Source organism: Chelonoidis abingdonii, chromosome 3 (genome assembly GCF_003597395.2).
Source record: "Chelonoidis abingdonii isolate Lonesome George chromosome 3, CheloAbing_2.0, whole genome shotgun sequence".
NCBI lineage: Eukaryota > Metazoa > Chordata > Testudines > Testudinidae > Chelonoidis > Chelonoidis abingdonii.
The window spans coordinates 62,347,875-62,363,114 of NC_133771.1; the positions used below are offsets into that span (position 1 = coordinate 62,347,875).

A 15,240-nucleotide genomic window follows, 5' to 3' on the forward strand; every position below is an offset into this window, starting at 1 on the left:
CATTTGAGCATGTCCAAAGGGCCTAAGCCATTAATTGCTCATTAATATGAAACAACTGCTTTATTTAAATTTTAATGACATACATATTTTTGTATGTATTTCTGTGAATATAGGTATGGTGTCTGTTTTGGACTTGATGCAAGGTGGCTTCCCATCACGAGCATCATTTCATGAGCTATACAATATGTACAAAAAGTATATGCCTGCAAAACTAGCTCGACTGGACCCTAGACTTTTCTGCAAGGTAACAGCCACCTGAGTGCCAAATGAATTGTCCATATTTTTTTCTTTTCATCTTGGATAGAAAATATTTATTTTGGTTTATTTTGTGCCTTTTTTTGTGAAATATGAATCAAACTGATTTTTTTCTTATGTTATAGGCACTATTTAAAGCCTTGGGCTTAAATGAAAATGATTACAAATTTGGATTAACAAAGGTGTTTTTTAGACCTGGCAAGGTAAATAGTATCTTTCAATTGCAGTTTTTGAACATAGAGTATTGAAGAACGTGTGAACTTCCAGAAAAGTGTTGTCGTAGAGTGAAAATATATTGCATACTTAAAATTAAAAAAGGTTATAGCAGAGAAACAAAGGTTTCCCATTAAAACAATCTATATTCAAATAATCTTTTTCTAAACATGAGCATTGTTGGAGCAAAGGGAGAAGAAGCAATGAAAGCTTTTATGTCTAGGAGTGAGACTTCAGTATAGAGATGTAATTTGTCTTACTCATTAACATCATTATCCAAAAGTTGAATTTTAAAAAATGGATGCTGTTAAATTATGCTGGTATGTCAAGGTTTTCAAAAATGTCTTGGGGGCTTCTCTCTTTGGGTACCCAACTTAAGATACCTTAAAGGGGCGTGATTTACAGAGTGGGTGCTAAGTAAATGGGGTACCCAAAATTACTAGTCTCTCTGGAAAATCTTAGCCATAAATCTTTATTTTGGCACCTAAATATGTGTCTGGATTTTCAAAAGCACTGAGCACTCAGCAACTGTCAGAAAAAGCCTGGATTGGAAGTAGTCATTTCTGTTATCAACAGAACCTATTAAAATGTGAAAGCAAAGTTACCTTTTCACGTGTTTGAATTAATTGGAAGTTGAACTGAAGTTTCCATGGTTACAGGGTTCTGTTTATCGTACTGATATTTTACCTTTGTCCTCAGTGCTCTGTTAGGTTATAATGTTGATTGTCTATTTTCTATCTATTCTTTTGTTATGTAAAACTGTTTATGTATTTAGTTTGCAGAGTTTGATCAGATAATGAAGTCTGATCCAGATCATCTAGCGGAGCTGGTTAAATGAGTCAATCACTGGCTTATCTGCAGTCGCTGGAAAAAAGTTCAGTGGTGTTCTCTCTCAGTGATTAAATGTATGTAATTTAATGTTGTTTTTTAGTAAATCAAAATATACTAACAAAGTATTGCACAGCAACTGGATTGTTGCTTCGTAATTTGAACAGTATTAATTAAGGCCCCCAGCCTGCAAATACCGACTTGCTTAACTTCAGACATGTGAATAATCTCTTTGGAGTAATTGGGACTTCTCAGTGCGTCATGTTATTTATACATACAAACACATGAATAAATTGGGACCTAAGTGAATCTATTCCAGGATATTTAGAATCCAGAAATATACACATCTTAATTACCCTACTTTTTTTGGAATAATAGGGCAGAAGGCCTGCCACCTTAAAACAATTACATCTAAGGAAATAATGGTTTTTTTGGTGGGCTTTGTGTGTTAGAGACTTTTATGAGACAATAAGTCTTCACCTAATTCACAGCTCAGCTAAATCTGAAATAGCATCTAATCATAGATGAGAGTTGGAGACTTGTCATATATTTATCATTCTGGGACATCACTTTTAAAAAATAAATAAATCAAGCATGTATTTGTAGGGAATGTTGTAGGCATTCCCTTGAACAATTTAAAATGATAAAGCCATTCAGACTCATTGAATTTATTTTGTGTGTTTGCAGTGAAAAACAAAATAAAATACCGAGCTAGTGCCTGCATTAAAATACAAAAAACTGTTCGTATGTGGCTTTGCAAGAGAAAGCACAAACCACGGTAAGAAGGGAGGGATTTTATAAGGTTCAAAACTGTTTTTTTTTTTTAATGTTGATATTTCTTATGCCTAACTGAATAGTCTTAAGGTGGGAGTGTCAAACAATAACTTATACTAGCAATATTTTTAAAGTGTGGATTTAACTTTAGCTTTTGCATTCATGCTTATTCAAATTGAATGGATGAGTAACGCTTATTAGAAAATTTAATACAAATATTGTGCAATATTCTGATTAATCCATTTATAGACTTTTTTTTCTCTCTCAAATAAAGACCAGTAATATAGAATCATACGACTGGAAGGGACTTTGAGAAGTCATCTAGTCCAGTCCCCTGCACTCATAGCAGGGCTAGTATTTTCTACACCATGCCTGTTTGTCTAACCTGCTCTTAAAAATCTCCAATGATGGAGATTCCACAACCTCCCTAGGCAATTTATTCCAGTGCTTAACCACCCTGACAGGAAGTTTTTTGTAACGTACAACCTTAAACCTCCCTTGCTGCAATTTAAGCATATTGCTTCCTGTCCTATCCTCAGAGGTTAAGAAGAACAATTTTTCTTCCTCCTCCTTGTAACAACCTTTTATGTACTTGAAAACTGTTGTTATGTCCCCTCTCAGTCTTCTCTTTTCCAGACTAAACAAACCCAGTATTTTCAATCTTCCTTCATAGGTCATATTTTCTAGATCTCTAATTATTTTTGTTGTTCTTTTCTGGACTTTCTCCAATATGTCCAAATTTTTCCTGAAATGTGGTGCCCGGAGCTGGACACAATACTCCAGTTGAGGCCAAATAACCGCAGAGTAGAGTAGAAGGATTAGTTCTCGTGTGTTGCTTACAGCACTCCTGTTAATACATTCCAGCATGATGTTTGCTTTTTTTTGAATCAGTGTTGCACTGTTGACTTACGTTTAACTTGTAGTCCGCTATGACCCCCAGATACCTTTCTGCAGTACTGCTTCCTAGGCAGTCATTTCCCATTTCCCTGCTGGTGTCCGCTAGTAGGGTTTAACATAGTGCTATTTCAAAAAGTACGAAGTTAAAGCACACCAGCAGGGCCTATGTGCATCACATTAGTGTGTTTTAGAAATCACATTCCTATAGTGCACATTACCCCCATTCCAACCTGTGTAGACGTGCCCATAGTTTAAACAGCGTATTTAAAAAAGGAAAACAGGATTAGAAATCAATGTGAATATTTACTGATACTTTAAAAAAAAATCACCTACTTTACAAAAATATCTCAAAATATAGTGATCTGTTTTTTTTATATTCACAGCATTAATGGACTAATAAAAGTGCGTACACTGAAGAAGAGACTTGATAAATTTAATGAAGTAGTAAGTGCTCTGAAAGAGGGAAAACCAGAGATGAGCAAGCAGATCCGGGATCTGGAGTTATCTATTGATGCATTGATGGTCAAGATTAAGGTATTACATAACAATAGAACTTCTGAGATGGTTTTTAACTTCATCTGAAATAGAAGGCCAAAGTCTTTATTTATAGTTAGCATTTAATCCAGAGTTTTTAATACAAGTGCCTTAAATTAGGCTCCTGAATTCATGTTTAGGCATCTAAATAAAGAGGCTTGATTTTAAGAGGTGTCGGGCACTGCCAAATCCCCTTACAATTAGTCGAGTGCTCAGCATGACTAAACGTAAGACCGCGTATTTGGCACCTAAATTGATATTTAGGCACCCTAGCTCTAAGCATATAAGTTTGAAAATTTGATCTTAATGCATATTGTGATGGATGTAGCAACCCTTTTGATATTGTGAGATAAACCATATTATATAAGCTTCATCTAGTGCTGCAAAATATGGTGCTTAGAATAATGTACAGTAGCAATGTTTTAAATTAATTAGGGTTTTGGTATTACCTTAATTGCTTAGTAAAACATGGTGCTTAAGAGGTTTTGCATAGCTATCAAGCCAAAGAAGATTACCACAAGGCCAACAATGTTATCTAACAAGACTAAATGTTTTCTTTTTGTTTCTCAGTGACCTCATGTGTTGGTTTTGAGAATGCCTCCTGAAGAGGTGTATGTATGTTATCTGACTGAAGAACTTCTGGGAATAGCAGGTTTAGCTCAGAAGAATGGAGACACTGAGCACTAGGAATAACTTAAGGAGGCTATGTCTTTGTTGTCTGGTACTACTGAAGCAGTGCCAAAACTCTAATTTTAGTCTTATATGGCATCAACTTTGACCATAATTAAAGGACTCTACTGAGGCTGATAGCTTTGACGTTTGGCCCAACGATTGTTAATAGAAAGTCCAAACAAAATTTACAAAGATTATCTCTCAGTGGGATTCAGGGCTGGTTTAAATGCAAAGGTTTGTGTGTGTGTGTGCAAGCGCACGGGGTGGGGAATGGGGTCGAATCATAGGTGTTGGAACTGAGGGTGTTGCCATTTGGTTCAATGGCTCTCAACATTCCCAATGTACAAATTGTTACAGCACCTCTGGGTCTAGTCAGTGGTGCACATGAGAAGGGACTGAATGCACGTACTGGAAGTGTGGATGCTGTTCTGGCTTCCAAAAAAGTGCTGGAATGGTGTGTCAGCACGTTCTGGACAGTCTCAAACTCTGGGCATAGGACCACTGCCTCTTGGCGCTGTTTTTGGGGGGAGACATTTATCACTGACCCTCCAGGTAAGAGGCAGAACCTTGTGGTGTGTCTAGGACCCAGACTGTTTGAATTAATCCCTGAAGATATGTTTGAGTTCTTCACTGTACTATAATAGGGTATTAAAGAAAGGTCTCCGATACCAATGAAGAATAACTATGTGGCCACTGATGAATTCACTTTGTTTTTCAGGAGCACTTAAACTTGTACCATGAGTGAGACATATTCATGTTTCTCTGGCCCTCTGCTCTTCTTGTGTACTGTATTCTTGTGATCAAACAAATGAACTACGCAGAATTTTTCATATTAATTTACTTCCAATAAAATGGCTCTTGGTCATTTTAATCCTCTTTTTCCCCCTTCCCCCCATCACAAAAGCAGCTTAGGCAGCTAGAATGAAGGGATATTGAGACTGACGCACACTGAAAGAAACCTAACATATTAGACTTCGTTGTGAATGGTTCTGCTGTCTAGGAAGATGACATTTTAGCAATGGTCCCATTGCAGTGGGATAGTATCTTTTTTTGACATTTGAAATCCCAGTTAAAAAGACACTGAAGTTTTTAACACAGAGCAGGTAGAATTTTGACCTTAGTCAACCTTTATAGTGCCTATTTAAAAAAAAAAAAAAAAAAAGTCATGTGACTATGCACAGAACATAAAACATCTGAGGAAAAACAGTAAATCGAATATAGATGAAATTTCATGATTGTTTGCATGAATCAGTGTGAAAAGGGGAAGACAGTGAAGCGACAATGAAATAAAACTGTAGCTATCAAACATTTTTCAAAAGCTTAAAAAGACTAGTGGGGACCATTACCATGTCCAGTTAAAGCATTTGCATTGTATTAAGGTCATTTTAAATACTGGTATGTTTGTTTCTTTAAATATTGGCAACTAGTAAAAATACCATACAATGATATGAGTGCTAGGGTAATGAGAGGTGTAAAACCATCTGCTGTGTTGCCATATGATTAGTATTGTATGTAACTGATCAGGAATTAAGGAGATACAACACAGAATCCACCCAAGAAACAGATCTACCAAGTAAGGAGCGACAAAGAGTCCTGTGGCACCTCATAGACTAACAGAGATATTGTAGGATAAGCTTTCGTGGGTCAATACCCACTTCATCAGAAATTTCCAGAAGCAGGTTGAAATATGCAGGCAAGAATCAGTCTGGAGATAATGAAGTTAGTTCAGTCAGGGAGGATGAGGCTCTCTTCTAGCAGTTGAGATGTGAGCAGAAGGGAGGAGAAACTGTTTTTGTAGTTGGCTAGCCATTCACAGTCTTTGTTTAATCCTGAGCTAGTGGTGTCAAACTTGCAAATGAACTGAAGTTCAGCAGTTTCTCTTTGGAGTCTGGTCCTGAAGTTTTTTGGCTGCAGGATGGCTAATTGCCATCCCTCATGCTAGAATTTTAAAACATGAATATCTTTCTTAAAGGAATAAGGGTTGAAAAGGGTTGACATGCTTCAAAGAAGGGAGGTCCTAGCCTGTCTTCAGCTGTAAGGATGAAGATTATTTGTAGTTTAAAGTGACAAGTGAGACAAAATAGTGGATCTTCAGTATTTTGGAAAGGAGGTGGAGAACTCCCTATTGTGCTCCCCAAAACAAAACAAAAATGCAAATGCAGGGTACCTGTAATGCACTTTTATAGGGCTTTATATTTTTCATAATGCAGTACAGGCATTACTGAATATTATCCCCTATATTTCATATTTTATTTTCCAGGCCACTGTGATGACTAGGGAACAGATACAGAAAGAGTATGATGCTCTAGTTAAGAGCTCAGAGCAGCTTCTGAGTGAGCTACAGAAAAAGAAGCAGCAAGAGGAGGAAGCAGAGAGGCTGCGACGCATCCAGGAGGAAATGGAAAGAGAAAGGAAAAGACGTGAAGAGGAGGAGCAACGTCGCAGAAAGGAAGAGGAGGAAAGGCGACTGTGAGTCTTGAGTTACGTAATCAGTTCTGGATTCAAAAGGAAACAGAAATGACAGTCTAACCCATTTGTTGTTAATATTAAAGTAGCACCTAGAGGCCCTGATTCAGTTTGGGACCCCCTTGTGCTAAGTGCTGTACAGATCTGGTCCCTGCCCTGGAGAGCTTACAGTCTCAATACACCACTGCCTCGATATAATGCAAATTTGGATATAACGCGGTAAAGCAAGTTCAGTATAACGTGGTTTCATCTATAAAGCGGTAAGATTTTTTTTTTTTTACTCTAAAGGACAGCGTTATATCAAGGTAGAGGTGTGTAGACAAGATAAACAAATGGAGGAGAGGTGAAGTGACGCCTCAGGCACAGCTGGGAATAAAAGGTCTCCTGACTCCCAATCCAAAACCCTGTCCATTGGACTACTCTGCCTCTCAAGTTGATATTTAGATTTATGTAATATGCTTAGAATCATAGAATCGTAGGCCTGGAAGGGACTTTGAGAGGTCATCTAGTCCAGTCCCCTGCACTCATGGCAGAACTAAGTATTATCTAGACCAGGGGTTGGCAACCTCTGGCACGCGACTCGCCAGGGTAAGCACCCTGATGGGGCCGGGCCAGTTTATTTACCTGCCACATCGGCAGGTTCGGCCGATCGCGGCTCCCACTGGCCGCAGTTCACTGTCTCAGGCCAATGGGGGCTGTGGGAAGCTGCGCGGGCGAGGAATGTGCTGGCTGCAGCTTCCCGCCACCCCCATTGGTCTGGGAGTGGAAGCTGCGATCAGTCGAACCTGTTGACGTGGCAGTTAAACAAACCGGCCCACGTGGCCAGGGTGCTTACCCTGGCGAGCTGTGTGCCAGAGGTTGCCGACCCCTGATCTAGAACATCCCTGACAAATGTTTGTCTAACCAGCTCTTAAAAATCTCCAATGATGGAGGTTCCTCCCTGGGCAGTTCATTTCAGTGCTTGTATGTTTCTTATTCATTTATGTTCTGTTATAATTTACGTAATTATCAAATGCTTTCTCTTGTTTTTATTTATTGTATTAGAAAATCTGAGATTGAGGCAAAGAGAAAACAGGAAGAAGAAGAGAGGAAGAAGAGGGAAGAGGAAGAAAAACGTATTCAGGTAACATTTTAATTAAATTTTCCTGATCTTTCGTTTAAATCATCCTGTTATCCTCTTTGAGCTAGTAAGTCTAGAGGTTCTATTCCCAAGATAATAAAACAGCGTTGTGGTTACCATAGTTAATATAAGCATTGACAAAAACAACTAGTGGAATTATAGTTAGGTAATTCACTAACTGTAGAAGTGGGGAAGAGGGAAAATTTAATAGTGATTGGTAAGAAAAAAAACATTTTCCAGGTAGGATTACAAGTGTGTGTGAACGAGAAGCAGAGAGAGAGGGTTTATTCTAGATGGCAGGAGCTGCAGCATAGGGTTTTGTGCAAACAGTGTCCAGTTTCTGTGGAACAGCATTGAGGAAAGCCATGACGGATCAAATGATAGAAATGCTGAGGCTATTTAAGCGAGCTGAGCATGAAGAAGTCCATGGAAGTTCTTAAAACAGAAGGTAATATTGAATAGAGTCCTCAAATTCATGGGGGCTCGTTAGCATATTTAATTTAATAATGGAGATATACCTATCTTCTAGAACTGGAAGGGACCCCGAAGGGTTATCAAGTCCAGCCCCCTGCCTTCACTAGCAGGACCAAGTACTGATTTTGCCCCAGATTCCTAAGTGACTCCCTCAAGGACTGAACTCACAACCCTGGGTTTAGCAGGCCAATGCTCAAACCACTGAGCTATCCCTCCTCATATGTTTGCAGATGGCGAACAGAGTCAGAAAGTGCCATTTTAACAATCGCTCTTTAGTACACCCCATCTCTGAAGACAGATGTGAAATGACTGTGTGGGAAGAAAACTAGAAAAAATCAAGGGCTGAATCTTTTAATTAAAGGACAAGTAGAGGCAGTGGTGCCACCAAGATATGAGAACAAAGGGTATGATGGGCAGGAATAGAACTGAGACAGAAGGGAACTGAAAATGTTCTTGTAGCTATAGAGGCTGTCCAAGACGATGCACAGTGGCTTGTGCTTCCTCCAAGGGAGAAGGAGTCATTGTCAGCAGAACTGTTGTTAGTTGGGCTGAGGAGAGCATTTTGTATATGATTAAACCAGAATCAAGATTGAAATGAATCAATATTGTTACAAAAGGAGATGAATTAATAACAGGAGGCCACACACTTTCTCTGCCTCTGCCTCACTGATGCACACTCACCCACCCACCCCACCTCCAGCAGCTTGAAGAGTGTAAATTAGCTTAAATTCTATGACTTATCAGATTTGGTTGTACTAATGGTGTATTTTCTACAAATAATGTAATGTTAGTAGTATGATACCTAACCACCCCTAACCACCTAACCACAGTGCTACTAAATCTTATCTGCGAAGTGAGGTTAGACTAACCCCTCATTCCCTTTTTTTTTTCTCTTTCTTAATTAGTTCTCTATATGGTGGGTTCCAACATGAGAATTAGTGAGGTTCTGATATACTTACCACATAAGTGTCACAGTTCAATCAAATATAATCATATAATAAAAAAACCCTGTTGCAATCCATGATGTGTAACTGCTTAAATTAAAGGTATTTTGTAAATTTTAACTCTGAATATCATGGTTTTAATTTTAAAATATTGCTCTAATGTGGCATTAAGATAATTTTGTGCATTGAAGTAGCTAGATACAGTAGTTGAAGAAGAAAAATACTTCCCTGTAGCAAAGTGTCATATTTCCCAGCTGGGATTTAATGAGAAGTCTATTTTTTACAGCTTTGACATTTGACTTCAAATTGTTTAAAAAAATAAAAAAAGATCTTTAACTTGCCCTACAGTTAAATAAGAATTGTAAAATATAATATTTTTTGCTAGTTGGAGATGGGATTTTTTTGCTTTGACATTATACATCTTTCTGTATATAAGCATAATGCCGTTGATATAAATGAATATTTAGAGTTTTTGTAATTTAGAAGTAATCAAATCCCAGAACAATTTTTACAGTAAGACAATCTTGTAAAAGAGCAAGCCTGCTGCAGAATGATTGACAGAATTGCCATTGATATTACAATCCCATCTACCTTCCCACCCACCCACCTTTGCTTTCCTGCTGTTCTTAACAGACTGTTAATCAAACGAAGAACATGTAATGCACGAAAATGTCTTTGTTAATTTTGGAGTTCTTCAGGAAGCTGTCACAGTCACTTATACTTTCCTGAGTCCTGGAACCATTTCAATGTGTTAAATATTGAAGGCTCACATACACACCAACCATGGATCACTGTTCTGTTTGTTCCATGTAGAAAGCATGTTTATCTCACTATTGACAGCAGGTTACAGAACGATTCTTTGTAATGTTTCTTGGCATCTTATCAGTCTCTGCTTATGAACATTCTCTTAAATAAGTTACAAATTTCCAATCCATTGCTTCAGCGGTCAGTGTTAAGAACAAGTAACGGCTAGGACTAAAAATATCTGGTATCTCCGAGGACGTCCAAGTGAAGGTGCTGGCCTTTGCCTTTGAATAGTCTAGACTTTTTAAATATTTTTTTCATTCCCCAAATCATGTTTCAGTCTTTGAGGCTTTTGCAGCTTTGTACAGAGAGGGCATCAGATTTGCACTACTAAAAGCCATGCCACAGCTGCAGTCAGGCTATGTCAGTGCAGATAGCAATCCTAACATAAATCTAGAGAGTTCCAGGATGCTTTCAGCTATCAAAGGGGACAAAACTCTCTTGGAAGACATCTTTTAGTTGCAAATGTGTCATCCAGATGGATAGATGCAATCCAGATCCAACTCCATCCTCCTAGATTCATGAAGACAGTGATGTTTCTCTTATTCTAAATTAAGAACATAAGAATGGCCATACTGGGTCAGACCAAAGGTCTATCCAGCCCAATATCTGTCTTCCAACAGTGGCCAATGCCACCAGGTGCTTCAGAGGGAATGAACAGAACAGGTAATTATCAAGTGATCCATCCCCTGTTGCCCATTCCCAGCTTCTGGCAAAGAGAGGCTTATAGCCATTGATGGACCTATCACCCCTGAATTTATCTAGTTCATTTTTGAACCCTGTTATCTTCTTGGCCTTCACAACATCCTCTGACAAAGGTTGTTGGTTTTTTCAAAATTCACCTTTGTAATATCACATACCTAGTTGTTTACCTTTGTAGTAGTTTCTCATGGTGGGTGGGTGAGTATAAACCATTTATTTAAAAACATATGTTTATACTACACAGGCTGAAATTGAGGCACAACTAGCTAGAGAGCGTGAAGAAGAGACCCAACAACAGGCAGTCCTTGAACAAGAACGTCGTGACCGTGAACTTGCGATGAGAATTGCACAGAGTGAAGCAGAGCTCATCAGTGATGAGGCTCAGCTAGATTTAGGATTGCGAAGGTATGGTCATTTAGTACTCTTCCTTTACTTCCAAAATTTTTCATTTACAGATCCTATTGTTATAAAATACAGAGATCTTGTGTTTTTAATTAAGAAATAAAAGTAAAATGGGGTTTTCAAACCGATATATTGGAGTATTATATTTTCCAAATAATGCTATCAAATTTGTTGAAAAATAGCTTGGTTGGCTTAAAAATGCTTAGTCCATTTGCAGTGCGACTATAATCATATGTAATCCCCCTTTTGGCACTGGCTAAGTATCTGTATGATGTGTAAACAAGAGAGGAGTACCTCAGTCTTTGGACGGTCCCAAAGTTTCTATCACCTGGACTCATTTCATGGTGCTGCTATCAGGCACCTGACTTTTCCTCCTGGTGTGCTAAAGAATAAAGCTACTTTGCAGTGCCTCCAGTGAGACCAGGGGTTAACCACACAAAGGCAGTGGATACTACATGTAAACACAAATAATCAAACCTACACAAGCAAACAAATTAAAAATAATAACAATAAACTTTTATATAAGGATTTGATTGAAGTGCCATACAAACAATAACCATATTAAACTATTAAAATGATTTTATTTTATTAATAATATTTTTAAATTACTAAAAACTATGCTAACCAGCACAATAGGCCACGTGACCACGCATTCCCCAAACCCAAAAATTTCTCTCCCGTCAGTTTTGTCTGTCCCTCATGTCTCTGGTATGTAGCTGGTGCAGTGGAGACACATTGCAAGCCAGTAAAGATATTCCCTCATACACACGCTTTATTATACTGGCAACTGAGCAGGTCTTAACGATCCAGGCAGATGAAAGTCCTTTTGCAGATAAAAGTTCCCTAATGATACAATATTAAACCCTAACTGTCTAACTATGATACAGGGTTCTCATTCAGGTTTCTCTTCTGGCTATGTGGTCAGGAGACTGGTGCAGATAAGCAGGGCCTCTTTGAGGATTGCTGGACAGACACTGACTATCTGCTCCCCTCTGGAACTCTGCCAGCAGTTCTTAGAGATTGGACCCCAAGAGCCCAGATGCCAGTAGGTTAGGTCTCTATATCTAAAGTCCAGAGTCTGGTGCGGGCTGGCTACATGGCAGGCAGGCTGCAGATGGTTGAAGGAGAGGTGCGCTGTCTCCTGTTGCTCGCAGGCAGGTTGCAGGAGGAATGGATTGTCCCCTCCTGAGGAGAAAGACTGGCCAGTTGCTAGGCCTGGAAGTGCTACAGTCAGGCCAGGTGCAGGGCTCTGGAAGTGTTGTGTGGGCAGGTTGTAGGGAGACTACATCTCTCCTCCACTCCTCAGCTGATCTCTGCCATGTGGAGGGAAAGAGGGGCTATGTACATCCTTCCTAGGGCATCTGGGGCTCTGCACAGGGTCAGAGAATGTTTGTTGTGCTGCTTGGCTGTCTTCTGCTCTCTAATTGGATGGTGGTGATTGCTGTTGTCTCCCTTCCCCCATTGGTTGGGGGAGGAGAGATGCTGGGGTGACTGGGCGGTTCCATTCCCCTCCCCTCCCCTTCAGCTGCTGATGTGAAGTACAGTACAGGACTCGGTGTCGTCAATTCCATGGGGGCCCACAAGGTATGTCTCTTCCCTGGGGGCACTGCCCCCTTACCAAGGAGGGTGGTGGCTACAAATAGAAATGTAGGGCTGGGAGGGATCTCAAGAGGAGCCTAGTTCATCCCCTCCTCTTGAGACAGGATGAAGTATACTTAGGCCAGAGGTGGCCAACCTGTGCCTGAGAAGGAACCAGAATTTATCAATGTACATTGCCAAAGAGCCACAGTAATATGTCAGCAGCCCCCCATTAGTGCTCCCCCCCGCCACTCTCAGCACCTCCCGATCAGCTGATTTGTGGCGTGAAGGAGGCTTGGGGGGTGCAAGTGAAGGAGCAAGGGGAGGGGGTGGAGTGGGGGCAGGGCCTGTGGCAGAGCCTGGAGTTGAGCAGTGAGCACCCCCCAGCACATTGGAAAGTTGACACCTGTAGCACCAGCCCCAGAGTCGGTACCTATACAAGGAGCTGCACATTCACTTCTGAAGAGCTGCATGTGGCCACCCCTGATTTAGACCATTCCTGGCAGGTGTTTGTCTGACCTGTTCTTAGCAACTCCGAAGATGGGGATTCCACAACCTCTCTTGGTACTTTTTCGAGTGCTCGACTATGCTCATAATTAGAAAGCCTTTCCAGATATCTACCCTGAATCTCCCTTTCATATGTGCATTAATATGACCAGTTCTGTGGGAAACTGCCTTGGTGAAAACAATATTTTTCTCACATTTTATTAGATTATTATTAGTTTATTAGTAGGGATGATTGCCAATTTCATTTATGATTATACAGTCCATTGAGATTAGAAACTCAGATTTCACTAGTGCAATTCAGTGTATGCACTTTCTGGCACTTACATGATCCCAGTAGCACAACATAAATTAGTTTCTTAAAAAAGAAACCCCTGCCTAGAAGGGAATAGTAGTTCTTCTGTATCATAACTGGCAAATACAGAATTGGAAATGCATGCATAATCCTGTCAAGGTTAAAAAAAGCCTATATGAACTGACCTTGTAGGCACTCTATTAAAAGATATAGACCCTCCAAAGTTTTTTTTTTAGATAATGTTACAGCATTTGCTTTGTCATGGATATTATGTTGTCTTTCATGTAATTTTATAGGGTAAGTACTACACAGCAGCATTGGGTATTTACTGATAAACTAGTAAATAAACTTCTTAGACAGCTAACATACATATAACTGATTTATTTTCCATTTGGCTTTCTGTGAGACTTAGCCCTATTCATCTGTTCATTGTGTGTGTTGAATGCGTTTTTCCCTGTGTGACTTGTGGTTACAAAATTCAGTTTAGAGAATCCTGTTCTCCATGATCTTAATTTTACACATAGAAGAACAATACACGTACTCTTTTTCATAACATTTCACTAAGCTGATAATGGTAATTTTATACAAAACAAGGAGCTATCTTTTAACGTAATGAACCTTGTTTAGGTTGGTGTAGCTGAGATGACACCTTGGCTGTTACAGAAGGGATTATATTTGCAAGAAGGTCCCTTTATATTTCCAGTAACAAATCCATTCCAATATTTTAGATGGAATTAAAGAAAAAGAGCTTAGGCAGTTTTGTGTGTTCAATAGTGTATCTTTGTCAGAATTCTATTTTAGAAACTCTACTAATGTACAATGACATAATGAAAAAATTAAATTTTTACAAACCAGAAAAGTAATGTACAGTGTACCAGAAAACTAAATGTTCCCGTGATTGCTCAGTCTGTGTGTTTTCTGAGTAATATAAAACTACTGGAATATTCTATCACTGTTCCCTGTATACATACAGGAATACAATGATAAACTTGTACCCTCCTGCTGTCAGCCAATCAACATACAAATATTACTTCTGGGGGAATACTCTCCCAAAATTTTTAAAAATTCTGCAAACACTATTTTAAAATTCTGCATATTTTACTAATCAAAAATAGCACTATATGATCTTGTAGTTTCAATTATTTTGGTAATTTATTTCAAAATACCTCTCAGCAAGAATATCTCTAACAATACAGACACACACAAAAAATTCCTCCCCCTCCCCGCGAAGTAGAGAGATAAAGAAATCTCTGTGATAACCCAGTTCTTGTTTCTCTGCACCATTCCCCCACAGAGCCCAGCTGCAGAACCCCCAGCCCAGACACTGGCATCCCCTCTCCACCCAGGGATCCAGAGGGTGAAATGCTGGGTACTGTGCTTGCATGGAGTTTCCTGTGTGCCGCTGCTTCCTTCCTTCAGGGCATGGCAAGAACTGCAACTGCAGGGAACCCTCCAGCTCCCTCCCTCTCCCGGGATCAGTGTTTCTTATTTGAGAGCTGGGCTCTGCCTGGTCCAGCTGCCCCTAGTGGGAACCAGCAGCTTTGCAGCCCATTTCAGGGTGGGGGCGGGAATTCTGCATGCGCAACATTAATTTCTGCAAAATTCAGCATTGCGCAGGGCACAGAATTCCCCCAGGAATAAAATAAAAAATGAGTGCCCTTTACTTGTCAAATGAAGAACAATGAACCCTCCGCAATCCACTCGAAGACAGATTGAATATAGTGATTATTTTTTACAAAGGAAGCATCTTGAAAAGTTGGCAGACAACAAGGAATTTC

General features: G+C 39.5%; 1 protein-coding gene across 1 annotated transcript in view; it reads left to right on the plus strand.

Moving 5' to 3' along the window:
* The window catches only part of MYO6 (myosin VI), a 124,751-nt gene that overhangs the window by 83,949 nt on the left and 25,562 nt on the right, over positions 1 to 15,240 (plus strand). The window contains 8 exon segments of the mRNA XM_075064556.1: positions 114 to 244; positions 381 to 458; positions 1,244 to 1,373; positions 1,984 to 2,074; positions 3,351 to 3,501; positions 6,434 to 6,642; positions 7,684 to 7,762; positions 10,928 to 11,088. Of these exon segments, the coding sequence (XP_074920657.1) occupies positions 114 to 244; positions 381 to 458; positions 1,244 to 1,373; positions 1,984 to 2,074; positions 3,351 to 3,501; positions 6,434 to 6,642; positions 7,684 to 7,762; positions 10,928 to 11,088 (1,030 nt within the window).